General features: G+C 37.0%; 1 protein-coding gene across 1 annotated transcript; it reads left to right on the top strand.

Annotated features, from left to right (window-relative positions):
* Window positions 1-8,389: 8,389 nt before the first annotated feature.
* LOC308699963 (uncharacterized protein) lies at window positions 8,390-15,300 on the top strand. Its single transcript, XM_081381176.1, has 2 exons — window positions 8,390-8,604; window positions 11,298-15,300. Exon 2 carries the CDS (start codon window positions 11,304-11,306, stop codon window positions 12,960-12,962), a length of 1,659 nt encoding a protein of 552 aa, XP_081237302.1. The 5' UTR covers window positions 8,390-8,604; window positions 11,298-11,303; the 3' UTR covers window positions 12,963-15,300.
* Window positions 15,301-17,574: the final 2,274 nt, after the last annotated feature.

The following is a 17,574-nucleotide window of genomic DNA, read 5'->3' as shown; positions in this document are numbered from 1 at the left end:
TTATGAGTATCCATGTTGTTGGGTTTTATGATCAGTGGGTGTTTCTGAGACCATTTGAAGAGGTTTCAGACCCACTCCCCTTGCAAAGATGCAAAGAGAATGATGTAAACATTTATAGCCGAACAGTGATATTTCAGAGTGCAGTAAGATATGGCACAACTTTTAACAGCCCATCTGTGGATGTATTAACAGGGGAGGTGGCTTGTTTATTTCTAAAATAAGTGCAGTAAACTCTATATTCACTGAGCACTATTATGAACAATTCCATATTTGCTATTATCTTCTAGTTACACTACCAAAAAAAAATATATTTTTTTTAAATGATACAGAGACATACAACTTGTCATGATCCCAGTGTTGTTCCCCTGTCTTGTGTGGACTTTTAAGTTGAAAATGTCCTTTACCACTATTTCCATGTTCACTTCCTGTATTCACTCTCCTGTTTCTCTTAGTTTGGCATAGACAGTAAAATAAATGGACACAGCGACCCCATTGGATTCAACGGAGAAAAGTGAAGTCAATTAGAAGCACTCACTTCCTGATGGCTGACTGTACTGCGCAGACTCAAACTGAGCTTGACGACGTAGATGTGACGTGAGCAACCCGTCTGTCTTCTAGTAGCTGTGCCAAGAGAAATCTGAATCATTCCCCTCCGAAACTTGCAGAGACAGAGAGTGTGAGTAGGAGGTGTCCATGAGCTAGGAGAAACTTTTGCTAAGTATTCTGATTAATTATTTTGTCATTTTGCCTCCACGTCCCCCGATTGCCCGCGAGCTTCTCCTCCTGTCTATACGGTAATTCATCTACTGTGCGACAGAGAGTGGTTATGACGCAATCGTTAGCCTATTTTTACAAAAATTGCTTCTAAGGGGCCATAACGTAAGATACAAGGTAATGGAGCCTTTTATACATTTTCGTGTTTCTTTAGAAATAAATAATTTACAAATGGAGTCATTAAACGCCTCAGATGTAAAGTTATTCGCTGTCAAGTGACGCCAAAATGAATGGGAGTCAATGCTAACAGCAGATGAGGGTCTGCTAATCAATGGCGGCGCCCGGGGAAGCTTCAGTGTTTTCTGAAACATTGGCCCCCTGTAGTTTGCCTGCCTTGTTTGTTACCATAGCCATCATCGTTTATTTCCATGACAACTAATCACCTGCACCTGTCCCTAGTCTGCCCCCTTGTTATCTTGTGCATAAATACCCTTGTGTTTCTCAGAGGTGTATTTTCCAAACAATGATGTAATTCACTGCTTAACTATGTAGTACGATGCATCGTTGAAGAAATAAACTAGCTAGTAATGACTGTTTTCCCGAAACCTTATTGTGGCAAATTGGTCATTCAACCATGTTGGTTAATGATGTCATGCAGATGGTGGAGTAATATCTATATCTAAAGTATAAATTGTATTTAGTTTTATTTTGATAGGAGTAAAGGAAGAAAATAGCCCCATTGGGGTGTATTGTTGTCTGGATTGATGAGAATTTAACATGTTTCCTCAACTAGGATTTCTTAGGAATGGAAGCTTTAGCTAAGTTCTGCCAGGAAGACTCAATCACTACGTCACTTATTACCTTCATCTCTATCCAATCACGTCTTTATACCTTCTGTATAAAAGATAGGTACTTACTCATGTTTGAGTTCGCAGATGCCGACGCGACAACAACCTCCATCCTCCCCACCACCACCAGGATGGTCCTGTCCATACCTTCTAAGGGGGTCGGCTGCGCCCCTGCCTTCGTCTTCAGGCAGGAGATGCAGATCCGCTACCCTCGGATTACGAGCTATGGACGGGGCCTACGCCAAAGAACTTTACAATGCTTGCCGGGCTGCCAATAAATATATGCTTTGTTACATCACTTTATCTTCCAAGTCTTTCTGGTAGAACTTATAGTATGTTTTTCTGGACACCTCATAGATCAAATGATCTATGCTGAAAAAAATCTTTTACAATTAGTTCTATTTTTGGCTCCAAAATGAGTTACTTTGCCTGGACTAACGGAACTTGGCCCAGTCTCCAGCACTTCCAACTCTGTCATGATCCCAGTGTTGTTCCCCTGTCTTGTGTTTTGGACTTAAGTTGAAATGTCCATTACCATGGTTTCTATGTTCACTTCCTGTGTTCAGTTCCTGTTTCCAGTGTCTTGGCCAACCCGATCTCACGGCAATTCGTACGAATTTTACGAGGTGGCTAATTCATACGATGTCATACGACCTCACTTTTTTTTTTTTTTTTTGGTTTGTTGCTAAATCGTACATATTTTACGAGTTGCCCAATTCGGGCGGCAGTGGCTCTGTGGTTCATGTAGGTTGTCTACAAACCGAAAGGTTGGTAGTCCCCACCTGACCAAGTGCCGAGGTGTCCATGAGCAAGACACCTAACCCCAGTTGCTCCCGACGAGCTGGATGGCGCCTTGCATGGCTGACACCGCCGTCGGTGGATGAATGACTGAGAGAGTGAATGGGTGAATGTGAGGCTATGTAAAGCGCTTTGGTGGCCATAGGTCTGTGAAAGCGCTATATAAATGCAGTTCATTTACCATTTACCATTTACCATTCGTACGAATGACCTCCCCCTGACTCCGCCCTTAAACTTCCCCATCACTGGGGTTTAGACAAATTGTACGATTTTAACATGGATTTAACAAAAACCTGCACATTATTTTCATACTGTTCTCTTGGAAATACTGGACACTCACTCTCTTTTGTATATTTATTAGAATTGCATGTATTCACCTGTAGGCTATGTATTGATGGATGTTCTTTTAATGTTTGTAAAAATGAAATAATCTGTTTCCCCCTCAATTTAAAATCTGTTTCCCCCTCATTTAAAAAAATGTGTTTCTTTAAAAATATTTAAATATATATTTTATTTGCTTTTATCTTTGTCATAGATTTTTGCTAATATTGGGTCTTGTAAACTTGCAATCTTATCTACCAGAGTCTGAGATAATGGTATTCGAATGCAAGATTTTTGTAGGGTAAAACACAAAATACTCAAAGACAAATCTGACAGACGCAAACATGAAACCAGAGAGATGCGCAACATTGAGTGAGAATTGTTGGTGCAGAAAACAACGTGGTATTTTTTTTACTTTCTGAACTCCATGTTTCTTTTTCCAGCTTCTAGCATAAATACCCAGACCGGAACTATTATCTTCCAAACAGGGCAATTGTTTGGAATTTTTACTGAATAGGATGACTCAATGAATGGGTCATATCTCTGTGTACAGGAAGCATTTAAGAGCCATGGAAAGGCTCACATCCTTATTATGACCTATTCTGCTGATAAGGGAATGAGCTCAACTCACACTGAGACATTTAAAATGTAGGCTACATAAAACAAATTAATAAATAAGAGTATGTAATATTTGGTGCAAACACAGATAAACTTTTGCTGACCTGAGTCTGGTGCAAGAGAAGAAAGGGAATTTGAGATAAGGGGAGAGAAGAACGTGAACATCTTGCCCCAGAAGAACATGAATCCAGGTTAAATGTTTTTTTTGTTCTTATTACTGTACATTCTTAGCTTCATGTAGAAATTCCTGAGTGGAAGCTGCTGGCACCAGACTAACTTACATGATCATGTTTTAAATCATGGCTTCTAGTGGCCAAAAGTGATGCCCGGCCTAGAAAAATTGACATCCCCAACCCGGTAACACTTTATAATAACTGCACGCTATTAATCATAAGCATTAGTAAACAGTTCATTCATCATTTATAAAGCATTAATAGACATTAATAAGGAGTTTATAAATACGGCTATAAATGCTTTAATCTTGATTTATAAGCATATCTGTAATGTGTTTAATAACTGTATTTTCATAATTTATTAATGATCACTTTATCATTTTTAAATGAAGTATTGCATTATTTACAAACCAGTTATTTAGGTGTTGTCCTTGATTCATAAGATCACTTAAAAAGTGTAAGTAAATGTAATACATTCAGGTAGTTATAAAGCATTTATTAGTGGTCATTTAACTTTTTTTGTGAGCTCATCTAAAGTGAGGACTATTTATGCTTTGTAAAGCATTTACAAAGGAGATTTAAAGGCTAATTTATCTTCTAAACAGAAAAAGGAAACAAACACAACACAGTGATACAGAACATAACAATATATAATTGCCTTTAAATCTCCTTTGTAAATTCTTTACAAGGCATAAATAGTCCTCACTTTAGATGAGCTCACAAAAATAGTTAACTGACCACTAATAAATGCTTTATAAACTAACTGGATTAACCCTGAATTACAGTAGAAATACATGTTAATAAAGCATTTATTAACACACTTAGTAACTATTACTATATGTCTGAATAATAAGATGTGTGAATGTACATTTAAATAGTTTAGTAATCATTTGCTTACACTTTCTAAGTGAGCTTATGAACCACTGACAACTCCTAAATAACTGGTTTGTAAATAATGCAGTACTTCATTTAGAAATGATAAATTGATCATTAATAAAGTATGAAAATACAATTATTAAACACATTATAGATATGCTTTTAAATCAAGAATACAGTTATTAATGTCTATTAATGTTTTATAAATGATGAATTAACTGTTTACTAATGCTTAACTAATGATTAATAGCGTGCAGTTATTATAAAGTGTTACCGATAAGTCCATACATACCCTTTTCATCTCCATGCGTGCCGTAACTCTGTCTGACGCACCCACTGCTAGCCTAGCTTAGCACAAAGACTGGAGGTAAATGGCTCCAGCTAGCATACTTGCTCCATATAAGTGACAAAATAACGCCAACATTTTCCTATTTACATGTTGTGATTTGTATAGTCACAGCGTGTACAAATAACAAGGTCACATGAGACACCGCCATCTTCTAACCGTATACATACTGGGAACTATATTCTCAGAAGGTGAAGCACTGCTACTTCTGCATCATTTTGTCACTTATTGGGAGCAGTATGCTTTTAAAACGATATCCCCACATGATAACGCAGTGAAACACTCAAAATAATTTGTATAATAATTTTGTCAGATAAATAACTTAACCAAGTTTAATGCTTTGTTTTTCCTTCATATAAAATCCTCATATTTTGATTGTTTATTTGAACTTGGAGGAAATATCCCCTCCACATCTTTATAATCAATTTATGTTCATATATGTAGTGTTGTGAATCTAGCAAAACACTAGTATGCAATCATAAGAGTGTTCGACCCACTGACCATAGAACAGGAATGTAATCAGTCCATTGGCATAAAATATGCACAATATGCGCACACACAGACAGTGATTCATATGTTTTTCTATTAGGAACAGTAGATAGAGGAAAATCCATTGCAGAAAAAGTAGCACTTGCAAAATAAAAAAAGGAAATAAGTTTGGGTGGGCTCCACATTTATAGAGCAACAGAGGAACATTCTTTTGAAATCATCTTGATAAATTTCTACAGCTTTTGTTTTGATAGTCATGCTTGATCATGTTCCCATAAGTTGTATTATAGTCAGCAAAATAACTGAGAGTGTGAACTTTGGCACAGCAGAAATTAAAGGCCCCCTGAAATCCAAAAAGTTTTTTAGATTTTAGTGTAAATATTAGCCTTAAGGTTATGAATAAGCTGGTTTGTTCCAAAATTTGCATTTAGGAGATATATTCAAAACTTAGTCTCTATGGATCATGGATTCTTATGACATCACCGTGGACTTCAGCTTCTCATCACATCTTCTGTCCAATCAAATGTCGTAGATTTTTCCCTAAACCTAACTACATCCTATAATATTTATACTCTAGCGCGTCTGCAGTCGATGTCGGCTGAGTCTAACCCTATACACTAGCACGTCTACCAGGGCTCGAGACTAATGGCGTCCTATCGTCCTGGGGACGATAGAAAATGTGTTTAGGACGAACAGAAATATTCTCCAGGACGCCTACAGGACGAAAGACATTTTTGTATGTGTGTTCATTTATTACTAGCCTATCAGGGTAACTTGTTTAGAAAATGCCAAAATTAACCGACCAAGCGCTGACTAGGAGCGCGTCTTCTCATGCTGTTAATATAGTAACTATCACTGGCCGACTACTCACCCGGAGACTGGTTTCGCGGTACATCTATCACATGGCTTATTTTCACAGACGAAAACGATACGATAACTAAATAAAAACTAGTTTTGAATGACAAAAACTATGACGAAAATCTATTGACATTTTCGTCAACGAATAAAAACTAGACAAAAATGTTAGATAGTGACGATTAGGGAAGCGATGCAGTCAGAACTGATGTCCTGCGTTTGTGGTAGATGCGCACATTTGTACTGTAACGTGCTGATCTACCCAGCGGCACACGGGTCGACATGCGCTGCATGTCTCATAAAACGTTAAAAAATGTAAACGTCTGGGAGAATAATTAGAGCAGACATATAGATCTGAATAAGAGTGACGACGCAAAAAAAAAAAAAATAGCTCTATTCGGTACGGTTTTCTGTGCGCACACACCCGACCCGAAGCGTGCAGCCATAGACACCTATACAGCGCGCGAGTACTGAATTGAGCTCTCTTTCGTGTCTGAATAGACAATACACACAACATTATGTCGAAATGTCCGTTTGGAGAGTATTCACGTAAACTATGGTGGTTATGTCTTAAACAGTTTTGAGTGTATCGGATGTGCATTAGTTAAATTGGATCCGCATGTCATTGGACATGATCCGATTTCTTAAAGTGACAGTGCGTAATAAACCTAATGCGGTCTGTGTCCTTAATATTGATCAAGCAACAAAAGAAAAAGAGAAAAGCATTCACTGCTCACTAATAGCTTTAATAAGGATTCATTATATTTAATTCATACAAATAAATATGTCTGCTGCTGCTTGAAAGAATAAAGAATGATGATATTTTTGAGATATGTAGTCACCAGTATTTATTTATTTTTTAATCCAACCAACTCAAAAACGTTTTGAGCTGTATGTATTTTTCTCTTAATTTTCGTATATGTAAAAAAAGAAAAGGGAAAAAAAAAGATTTGTTCTGCATGAATACAAAAAAGCATTTAACTCTGTTATTTTTTTATTAAATCTGTTTTTTACCTGTTTACAGATAACTACTTTGAATGGAGCTAAATAAATATAATAATATATATCAAACATTTTAATGCTATTTTTATTATGTGACTAACAGCTAAGATAGATAGACACAGAAAAATAGATGATAAAAACAAATTTATTTTGGGACGGTTGACATTCACTTTAGGACGGTTCAAATAGTTTTTCAGGACGGTTCCAGGACGGAGGTGAAAAAAGTTAGTCTGGAGCCCTGACGTCTACACATCGATGTCGACTGGGTGCTAAACAATCCTATACTCTAGCGCGTCTACACATCGACGGCGGCTGAGTCTAATCCTATACTCTAGCTTGTCTACACATCGACAGCGGCTGAGTCTAATCCTATACCCTAGCGCGTCTACACATCAACGTCAGCTGGGTGCTAATACCTGTTCCCCTAACTAGCTTACTTCCTGCGCAGGAATAATCGACAAACAGACTTCAGCAAATGTCCTATAAATGCTTTAATCATGGATCTCTCGAGCAGTTCTCAGAGAATCTCCCCCAAGAAGAAGCAACGATTACTTCATTGTTAATAACAAGGTTCAAACTTAGTCATCTGTCTAGTTTCATTTCCCATATTTGTTATTTTCACAAAACCAAAGTCAAAGGGGTATGGCAACACAACATATAACATTCAAAAACACAGGACAGAACGTTTTAGTACATTTGTTTCAAAGTGTTACCATGTTAGGCCTAAAAAGAGAAGATTAGATGTTAGAAACATGGTTATTTTAATATACAGTTTACTATTTATCTATTAAAAATCCACCACAAATAGTGAGTATGTTTTTGTGGTACAGGTGTGGATCAGTTACACACTGCAAACGCATCATATGTGAAAGCACTATAGCGCGTGCTTCTCCTGCACCGCAACACGCACCACATACGCACTGCACACGGAGTGAAACGGGCGTTAGCTTCCTGTTTCAGTGGAAGTTACGTCAATGCATCATACAAAGCTGTGCGTTCCAAGGCACTTCAGTGGGCCTTTGAACTGAATTCAAGACCTCATGTAATTGGTAGCATGTGTCCTTTTACCTCATTTATTTTTAGTGCACATAGTGTAACTTGTAACAGTGTAACTTGTGTCTAGAATCTGGTCCCATGCACATATAATATGTATGAGAGAGATGTATTCTACATATTTTGTGTCCAACTTCAAAAATGTTGCTAAAAATAGTCTAACAGTTTTCTATCAATCCCACTATTATTTAAGGGAGAATTCTCAGCCTTGTGTTGACTAGAAAGTTTACACAAACTTCCTGCCCCTTTAAAGAGCAGCACAAGGGTGGGGCTCCAAACCACTTCCCCACCAACTCATTTCCAAATAATGTGGGTGAGTATATGAGAGCTTTTGTACAAAGCAGTGTAGTCAACAGTTGACTGGAAAGAGGATAACCAGAAAGACATGAGGAGGCAGAAAGGAATCTGACAAAGAAAATATTGCAGCCGTTTAAAAGAGTTCTGGGAAACGCTTTTGCAAAACGAGGAGAGCAAAGCACCGATATCTCTGACAAAACTTCCAAGTTCTAGGGTAAGATAATTTGTACAAATTTGTTCTTGGCTCTTATTACTTTAAACTGATTTTTTTGAGTTGCAGATTACAGTTACAGTGCACTAAATATTTTTGCTCATTCTTAAATATTAATAATGAATTACAGAAATAAAAAAGTAATTGACAGTCATGTCTTTACATATTTTACAGAAACTTTCAAAACAGAAATAAATGGTTATTGAATGCCTTATTTTTTTATTGAAAAAATAAATAAATAAATAATTCTCTCAATAACAAAGTCTTCAAAGGCAATAAAAAAAAGGAAAATTACTACAAATAATAGCTGCAAGTATATCTGAAAGACAGTTAAATGTTCCAGCTCTCACAGACTGTGGTTTGGTTTTCCTGGAACAGATTATGAAGTCTCAAAACTTTTTCCATGTGCTTTTAATTTTTTTTTTTTTTTCTGATCTAAAATTGCATGCATTCATATATTCTTGTTTCTGTTAAATATCTGTGCAAAGGCAATAGCAGAAGCAAAGTAATGGTATATGTTTTAATAAGACCATTGTTATTGTTATTATTATTTAATAATAATCTCTAATACACATTATCCAATGTTGAGAAAACTGAAAATATGGATCCTGTTTATTAAAAGAAAGGAAAGAAACATTAGTCATTGTCTTGATCAGGTGCATTTCCGGTAACACTTTAGAATACGGTATAGTAATAGCGCTCAGTTGAATGAGGTAGTTCACTTTTAGCTAATAAACAATGATTCTTTTTTTCATACCTCCCAGAGCCAGAGGACTACTAAGAACTAAATAGGTTCTAATTTATGTGAATAATGCACAATGTATAATTAATTATAAAGTAAAGATCATGATAACCTGCTAGTTATGACTCAAGTATTACCAAATCATTCAGAAATAATTAGGCCTACTATTTGGAACAGTATTCAAATGTAAAAAGCATGATACCTCCCTAATATTGACTGAATTCATTATATTATTCACTTTTTTTTATTTTTGACCTTGTCTTTTTCAAAAAAAAAAAAAAAAACGGTAATGTAAGCCCACATAATTTGTTTATTACAAATAAATTACAAAATGTTGAAAATGAAAAAATGTAAATGAACCAAAAATTGTTGTGTTTACAATCCTGTGAAAACTGTGTGTTTGGGGTGCATTGTTGGCGCGTTGCTATTTTGAGGCAACTGAAATAGACTGCGCCATTGACCAACTGAAACCTGGTCTAAAGTCAATAGCGATTTTTTTTTATTTATTTTTTTTATATAGAGCGCGTTAGTAATATGCGCCTATAGGTGGGTCCACAACACGCATATACACTTTACATTTAAACTTAATTGCTTAATTACATTACACACACAGGGACACGCAGTAACACACAAACATTCTTAAATAATAAAAATAAAAAAGTATTACAATGTAAAAGATTATTATTGTGTACATAAAGATATGGTGGAATCCGGCTTGTCCCGTATGAGCAGAGCAGATCAGTTTCCTCTCTGGAGACGTTTTCAGTCTTTCCACTTGCAAATTCCGTCATGTTAATTGCAAATCCGCCATGGCACGAGCACAACTGGCTTTTAAAGGGAATGGGATATGATACTCTGATTGGATTATTGCACGTAAAGCCCAAAACACACCCATTACTCATTAAGAGAATAGGGACAACCCTTTTAGACCATGTGGCGGGCATGCCGACCATTTTTCCTGTCGTTAAACTAGCAAAAGTGGATTTGGACCTAAGTGCACTTGCGCTTTAGACCATGCGCTTAGATAGTTAAAATAGGACCAATCATGTTGTTCCTATTCTAAAACATGGCAATGTGGGTAGTAGTAGATTAAACAATTTGATACCCATAGCTTTGATTTCAAATGACATGAAATGTTCTGAAAGGATTATCCTTGGTCATTTGAGTAGACAGGTGTCAGTTTTTCAAGATCCTTTACAATTTGCATACAGAAAAGGTGTGGGAGTGATGCCATACTTTTTATGTTGCACAATATTTGTAGTCTGCCATTTCTTTTAGGATGTTTTTTTTTTTTTTTTTAGCTTTTTAATACAATGTACAATGTCCTTCCACATGTTTTGGCTGATAAATTGTTGCATTTTAACCTACATAGTACAACTAGCCCATGTTGGTATTGGCTTATCTTCTATGTTGACTCCAGTTTGTTAGGCTGGGTGATAAAATGTCTGATATTATATTGACCAAAACAGGAGCCCCACAAGGCACAGTTTTATTACCTTTTATTACCTTATCACAGGCCTTACTCCTGATTCACTTGAGGTTATTGTGGAAAAGAGAACAAGGGCAAAATTAAAAAATGATTCTGTCTTATGAAGGTAATCCACTACACAGACTTTTTAGTGGATTTAAAAGTAGTGGAAGATTAGTGATGCCTCAGTGTTCTACAGAGTTTTTTTACTTCTTGTTAGTCAATTGTAGTTAATGGTAATATTGCATACTCATTTCTTCCTGTGTAGTTGGTACAGATACAGATATATATATCACAAATACACAAATAGCCAACCGTTCACATTTTTCTGTGTCAACGTTTGCTATATGACAGATTTAGGCTTTGTGTATGGCTTTGAGTTTTCGTAGGAAAATTAGTAATAAAGTAAAAATAATAAAAAAGACCAGAATTGACAAAGCTTTTTAGTTCTTAGTTCTAATGTTATATGTTTTGCTTTCCTTGTAGGAGTCAATGGACCTGGTGTGGTACATGATCTTTGGCATGTGTGCCATGAATGCTGTTGCCTCTGCATGTCCAGAGAACTGCCAGTGTAAGCTGAACAAAATCCTTTGTCAAAGCTTAAACAAATTTCCACCCTCCATCCCCCCAACAACCAGTACCCTCATAATCACCAACACCAGCATACAATCATTAAAACCAGCTGATTTTATGACTTTTGCTGACAACCTCACTATGTTTGTAGTCAAGGATTCAAGAATAGCTGAGGTGGAACCTCATACATTTGACCAAACCCACAATCTCATTGCCTTAGGTTTCAGTGGGACAATGCTAACCTCTCTGCCAAAAGATCTGTTTCAGAATCTACACACATTAACAACTTTAACGCTCAGTAACAACAAAATAGATGTTCTGCAACCATCTCTTCTCAGCCCTCTTGTAAATTTGACCAAAATAGACCTAAGCAGAAACCTTCTAACCTCTCTGCCAGAAGATGCTTTTCAGGGTTTAGAAAAGCTGCAACAGCTCATATTGCAAAGGAACTTAATCAGAAAGCTTTCCAGCAGTACTTTTCGAGGACTCAATAATCTCAGAGCCCTGTACCTCCAGCAAAATCAGTTAACAGAAATACCAGCAGGCATCCTTGATGACTTGGTAAACCTTGAGGTATTGCATCTTCAAGATAACAAAATCACACAGCTACCAGGAAATATTTTCTCAAACTTGCAGAAGCTGAAGAAACTCTACCTCTCCAACAATAGGTTATCATTGCTTCCCAGTGCAATCTTTTTTAACCTTCCTAATCTTACTCAGATATCACTGTACGAGAACCAACTCAGTCGGTTAATGCCTAGAACTTTTGGTCCAATGGCCCTGCAGGAGCTCTGGCTGTACGACAACATGTTAACCCACCTTGAGGAAAATGTGTTCAGCAACTTAACTGAGATTCGCCTTTTGGTGCTCAGTAGGAACCGGATTCAGCACATCTCTCCTGGTGCTTTCAATGGCTTGGTGGTGCTAGAGGAGATCTCTCTTCACACTAATCGATTAATTAGTATTGAGGCGGGGATATTCAAAGGCCTTCCCAAGTTAGCTAACATATCTATAGAGAATAATCAAATACAGCACATACCCATAAAACTCTTGGAGAGTGTGTCTCGCTTAAATCTCCTGGAGCTTCAAAACAATTCTCTACCAAACTTGCCAAAAGAATTTCTAAACTCATTGTCTATAGTTGATAATATTATACTTTCTCAAAATCCCTGGAGATGTGACAATGATATACTCCCTTTTAGGGATTGGCTTGGACAGTATTCAGAGAAAGTGAAAAACCTTACGTTTGTGACTTGTGATACTCCTCTATCCCTGAAAGGTAGAAATGTAAGAGAGCTGATGGAGGATGACATCATGGTCAACCATTCACTGCACACTTTCCCAACCAAAATGACCTCTGCACCAGCATCAGACCCCACAACAGTCACAGTAGAAATAGAGGACACAAGTGGAGATGATTCTATGGGTCAAAGTCTTTCCAAAGACAAAATCATTATCATTGTAGCCATTGTCTGCTCTGCTGTCATTGTCAGTCTCATTGCCTGTGTGTTATGGAGGAGGAACAAGCGAGGCAGTCAAGACTTGAACCGTCAAAGAAATACGAACTCGGTTATCTAACATTACAGAAAAGCTTCCATAAACTATCGGCTGATTGTTGTGTTTCATTGTTTAACATTCTTCATTGGATTTATGGAGGACAGATGTTTTCTATTAATAGGCAAAGAAATGTGTTATTTTCTCTCTTTCTTGATAAATAATAAAACATTTGTATTACATTTAAAAAACTACAAAGTTGTGTTAACTACCAGAACCAGTTTAATGAAACCCCTTGCCCGTCATAGGGCCACTGGTGATCCCAACTTAACGTTGTTCAAATTCATTACTCTTTAAAACATCACACTCTTACTTGATCTGGACAAACTCAGCATCATAAGGAAGGTTTAAGACTCCAGCTTCGATATTTGACCACTGTTTATGATTTAAGTGGTTTGCAGTGACATTAATTTCTTAATTTATGCCAGGAGTGCAAAATAATTCATCTGTAACGATCGTTATTTTGAATAGAAATTATCACTCACAAAACATTAATTCTCGTCTCCTCCGGTTTATTTGTGGTCAAATACATATAATAAACAGCATCCGCCAGGGTTATTAGTCCAATAGTGCGCATATTTGGAGAAAAATGATAAATTATCACATGTTTGTACAATATTTTGATCATACAGAATAAAAATTCTGTTCATTTTCCACTGAATTATGCGATCTTTAGAGCTCAAACAGCGCACAGAGCGAGATGTGTTTCTCCTCTTCCTGATTTGCGTCATTTGGTCGATTTAAATGAAAAGAACACTAATGGGTCAGTTCTCCTGCCAGACATGAGTCAGAGATTGTAAATTGGCGGAATCCGACGAGCGTTCTGTGTAGGCTGCCATCTTGTGGCGACGCCATTACTGAGCTGTTACTAGTATGTAAACAAACCTCCGTGATAACGCAAACGCACCCTCGATGACAGCTACAGCCAGGCAGTATTGTTGGGTTGATGATGTTAGACAGTGGCCTCCAGTCACAGATGAAGGTACAAACGATCTTACAGATTATTTATGAAAATAGCTTGGCAATAACTATGCTAGCTAGGCAAGCTAACGAGGAAACTATTAAAAGATCTGTCCATTTGGCAACAATAAATAAATGAATGATATCAAATAAACGAATTGATGTTTTTCATTTGTGACCATTATTTATCTCATTTTCACATTTCAAAAGGAAAGGGTAAGGTACAGCTAACTGCTAGCGTTGTTGGTTCTCAGAGTGAGAGTCACAGTCAAGCAAATACAGTAATGTTACTAACGTTACTGCCCCAACGCGCCCCTTCGGTTGTTTTAAAGGTATTCAAGAGTATTTTCTCCTTCGCCTGGCATCCGATGATCAACAAAATGCCAAACTGCAGGTCACTGATAGAGGGTCAAAAAAATTATCTGAGCTCCGTATGGGTTGGTCAAATAATGCACACTCTACCAGATGATAATGATAAATACATAGTTCTTAAAGGACCTGTCCGATTTTCTCAGACCATTAACAACACTTATACAGTTCAAATAACTCTGCAGAGGAAGAATAGTAAAGTTGTATATGTAACGTTAGTGACAGTCGTAAATCGCAGGCTGTTTATTCCAGTGGACGCAACCAAACCAATAGGAGGCAATGGCGCAACGCTACCCAGCAACAGCTCAGTAATGGCGCCCGCTTACTTCCGGTAGTTTCGCCGGATTCGTCTATAGGGCAATAAACTATTTGATGAGAAACTTGTAACGTTAGCCTTCTAAAAAAAAATCTCTGAAATCCTCCCCTGACATGCTCTCACAATAGGCTTCATAAAATGCATAATTTTAGAGATAACATACTCAGATTTGAAATGAAGCATGACCACAGTTGTGGCTACACTTTAGTTGTGGTTATAAGTTGCTATCCTAAATTCAAATAATATTTTTATACATTTAATAAATATATTCTTAATATTTGTTGCTTTTGTTTTTATATTTGAGCTTATATATCTCAATATTAATAACAGTCTGGTTAATTTTGAGTCTTGAACTATAAACTCTCAAGGGTTGGCTTTCTAAATATATGTGTTATGTGTCTATTCAGAATGACTTATGAGCAGCAACCTTTTTATTTTGGGTATGTCATGTATGCAGCACTTGCCAAAATTGGGGGTGATGAGCAAGGGGTTAATGAAAAAAAATCTAAATCATTGCTAATTAGATATGAATTAATGATCTTAACCCTCATGAGTGGTGTAACACATGAAGAACTGTACTGTATTTCCTTTCTTGTCACTATCCATGGTTACACTTTCTGCATTTTTTTTTTCTCATAGCAAAATATATTTCAAAGTTGTAAATAAAACAAAGATTATTGGAGCACATTTCTACAATTAAATACTATTTCAGTCTTTAATTCAGTGTGTCACTTGCCATTTCTTTGCAATTAATTGTTTACAAGCAATTTCTGAGTGAAACCAAACACATGACCACATATGGTTTGCCAATATTATTTTCCATTCTATTTATATGATGTAGCAATTAACAATTTGATATTATGAGACCAACAATTAGTCTTTAAAATGTTTTCCTTATATTCCCACCTAAGGAATTCTGCTGCTATTAGGGGACTTTTATTTATATTTCAACTTTACAGAGACATATTCATGCTTAAATATATAAAGGAGATTAACAGTCTAAAAATGCCCACAAAATAATAAAGATAAGAAATAAGATTTTAAAAAAAGACGACCTTTTGAAAGTGAGATGGATGGTTCCACTTTCTTATCTCTTCAAACAGAAAACTAACTGTCCACACCCTTTCTGCCGCCTTATACGTCACCGTGTTTACCAACTGTAAAAGGGTCTATAGCCATGCAGTAAACACTTGGGCTGTGTAGATGTAACAAGGTTAAAATGGTTTTATTTCACAAGATTTTCCTGTTAATATACATTTAAGGCTGTCCTACAATTGTTTAAAGGGTAACTAAACCCCTGGTCAGAGCCTGACTCCACCCACTGACAATATTTGAAAAATGCTAGAAAAGTGGGCAGACCCCAGCGGAGATACAGGGGACGAACCGTGAGCGGAAGGGCGTGCACCTGAGAGTCCTGCTGACAGACTGTCTAAAATGGATAGTTTGCTCACAGGGTCGCAAGACGACGTAAATATGCATCTGATGAGTTTTATTGAGTTGATGTCAATAGCGCGTGCTCTCTATAGGCATATTCACATTTTGCCGCTATGTGAAAAAATCCAGCAAAATGCGCCGACGCGTTTGTCGACCCCAGAGGATTAACTTTAGCCTAACCATAAATTGTGATTAAAATATATATGATCACTCACATCAAGACGCCGCTGCGGTGGTGGAGTCCATGCAGGAGGAGCAGCGTTTGGCACTGCGTCACTGTTCAGCGCGAGCTGTGTGGAGAAGTCCATTTCCACCTCTATTGCGTTGGAAAAGCAATTCCACGTAAAATGCAGGTTTTACACTCACGGTCTTCCAGGCCAAGTGCATCCAAACACTGGCGCCTAATTTCCAAGTCTGCTGGAAAGCTATGCAGTCCAGCAGTGCTGTCGCAACCAGCAACAGTACACCTACCACTGTACTAAATACAGATAAATCTACGCTAGCTCATCCAAGGGCGTGGTGAGCTCGTACCAAGGGAGGGCGTGGTGAGCTGGAACCAGCCTACGTCACGCAGTACCGCTTTCGTCACGCAGTACCGCAACATCCAATAGGAAAATTCAACTGCAGTAGCCACCGTTCAACCTGAAGAGGGCAGCACTCAGACGTTTTTACACCATGTAGAATTAAAACACTTTATACCCAAATGTCAAAAAAGTTACTCGAATCAATGAACAGCATTAATAAAGCCCCATTCTTACAGATCATTAACTAAAAAAAGTTGGTTTAGGGTTTAGTTACCCTTTAAACAAGTGTTTCTAAAATTACATTCACCCTAAAACTGGCAATGTGATCTTGGTGTAACATAGTTTTTGTCGTCTTTTTTGGGGCGTAAGAATGATTTTTTCATCAAATCCTTTTATCATTTATCACAGCCTGGTCTGTCTTGAGTATGCTGGTCACATGATTTGTTTAAAAAAATTTGTGATTAATTAGTCAGCCTGACCTAAATCCAACATGGCTGCCAGTGGTGCAGGACATTCAGATTTTGAGATAAGTAAATATATATCAAACTTACTTTTCTTTTGAAAAAATGATACTAACACTGCTAACATTAATTATGAACATTGTCTTAAGGTGCTGAAAAAGAAAATTTATAAAAATGTTGTTAATGTTGTTATTTAGCACGTTTTGAAATATGTTACACCTGAGTCACATTGCCACTTTTGAGTATAAAAAAGGGATTAACCCTATACTTTTGACTATCTTTGTATTCTGATTTTTTTTTTTTTTTTTACAAATTATAAAATTTACAGGTTAAACTGATACAGCCTGTCTGTCTTGAGTATGCTGGTCACATGATTTGCTTCAAGTTATCTGTGATCAATTAGTCAGCCTGACCTAAATATATGTAATATTGCACTATCCAAATTTAAGGGGGGGGGGGGATTCATTTGACCTATTTCACGTAGTGTAACTGCGTAGCGCGTCTATGTTGTATGTCACACGTAGGCTCACTATTGGCTTGACTTTAAATGGAGGAACAGAAAGCTCTCGGAT

The sequence above is a fragment of the Scardinius erythrophthalmus genome (assembly GCF_964197995.2).
Source record: "Scardinius erythrophthalmus genome assembly, chromosome: 12".
In the NCBI taxonomy this organism is placed as follows: domain Eukaryota; kingdom Metazoa; phylum Chordata; class Actinopteri; order Cypriniformes; family Leuciscidae; genus Scardinius; species Scardinius erythrophthalmus.
Note: the sequence above shows the minus strand (reverse complement) of the source record. Positions and strands in the feature narration are given on the sequence as shown.

Coding starts and splice junctions, on each gene's coding strand:
- LOC308699963 (XM_081381176.1), top strand. CDS start 11,304: ATGGACCTGGTGTGGTACATGATCTTTGGCATGTGTGCCATGAATGCT.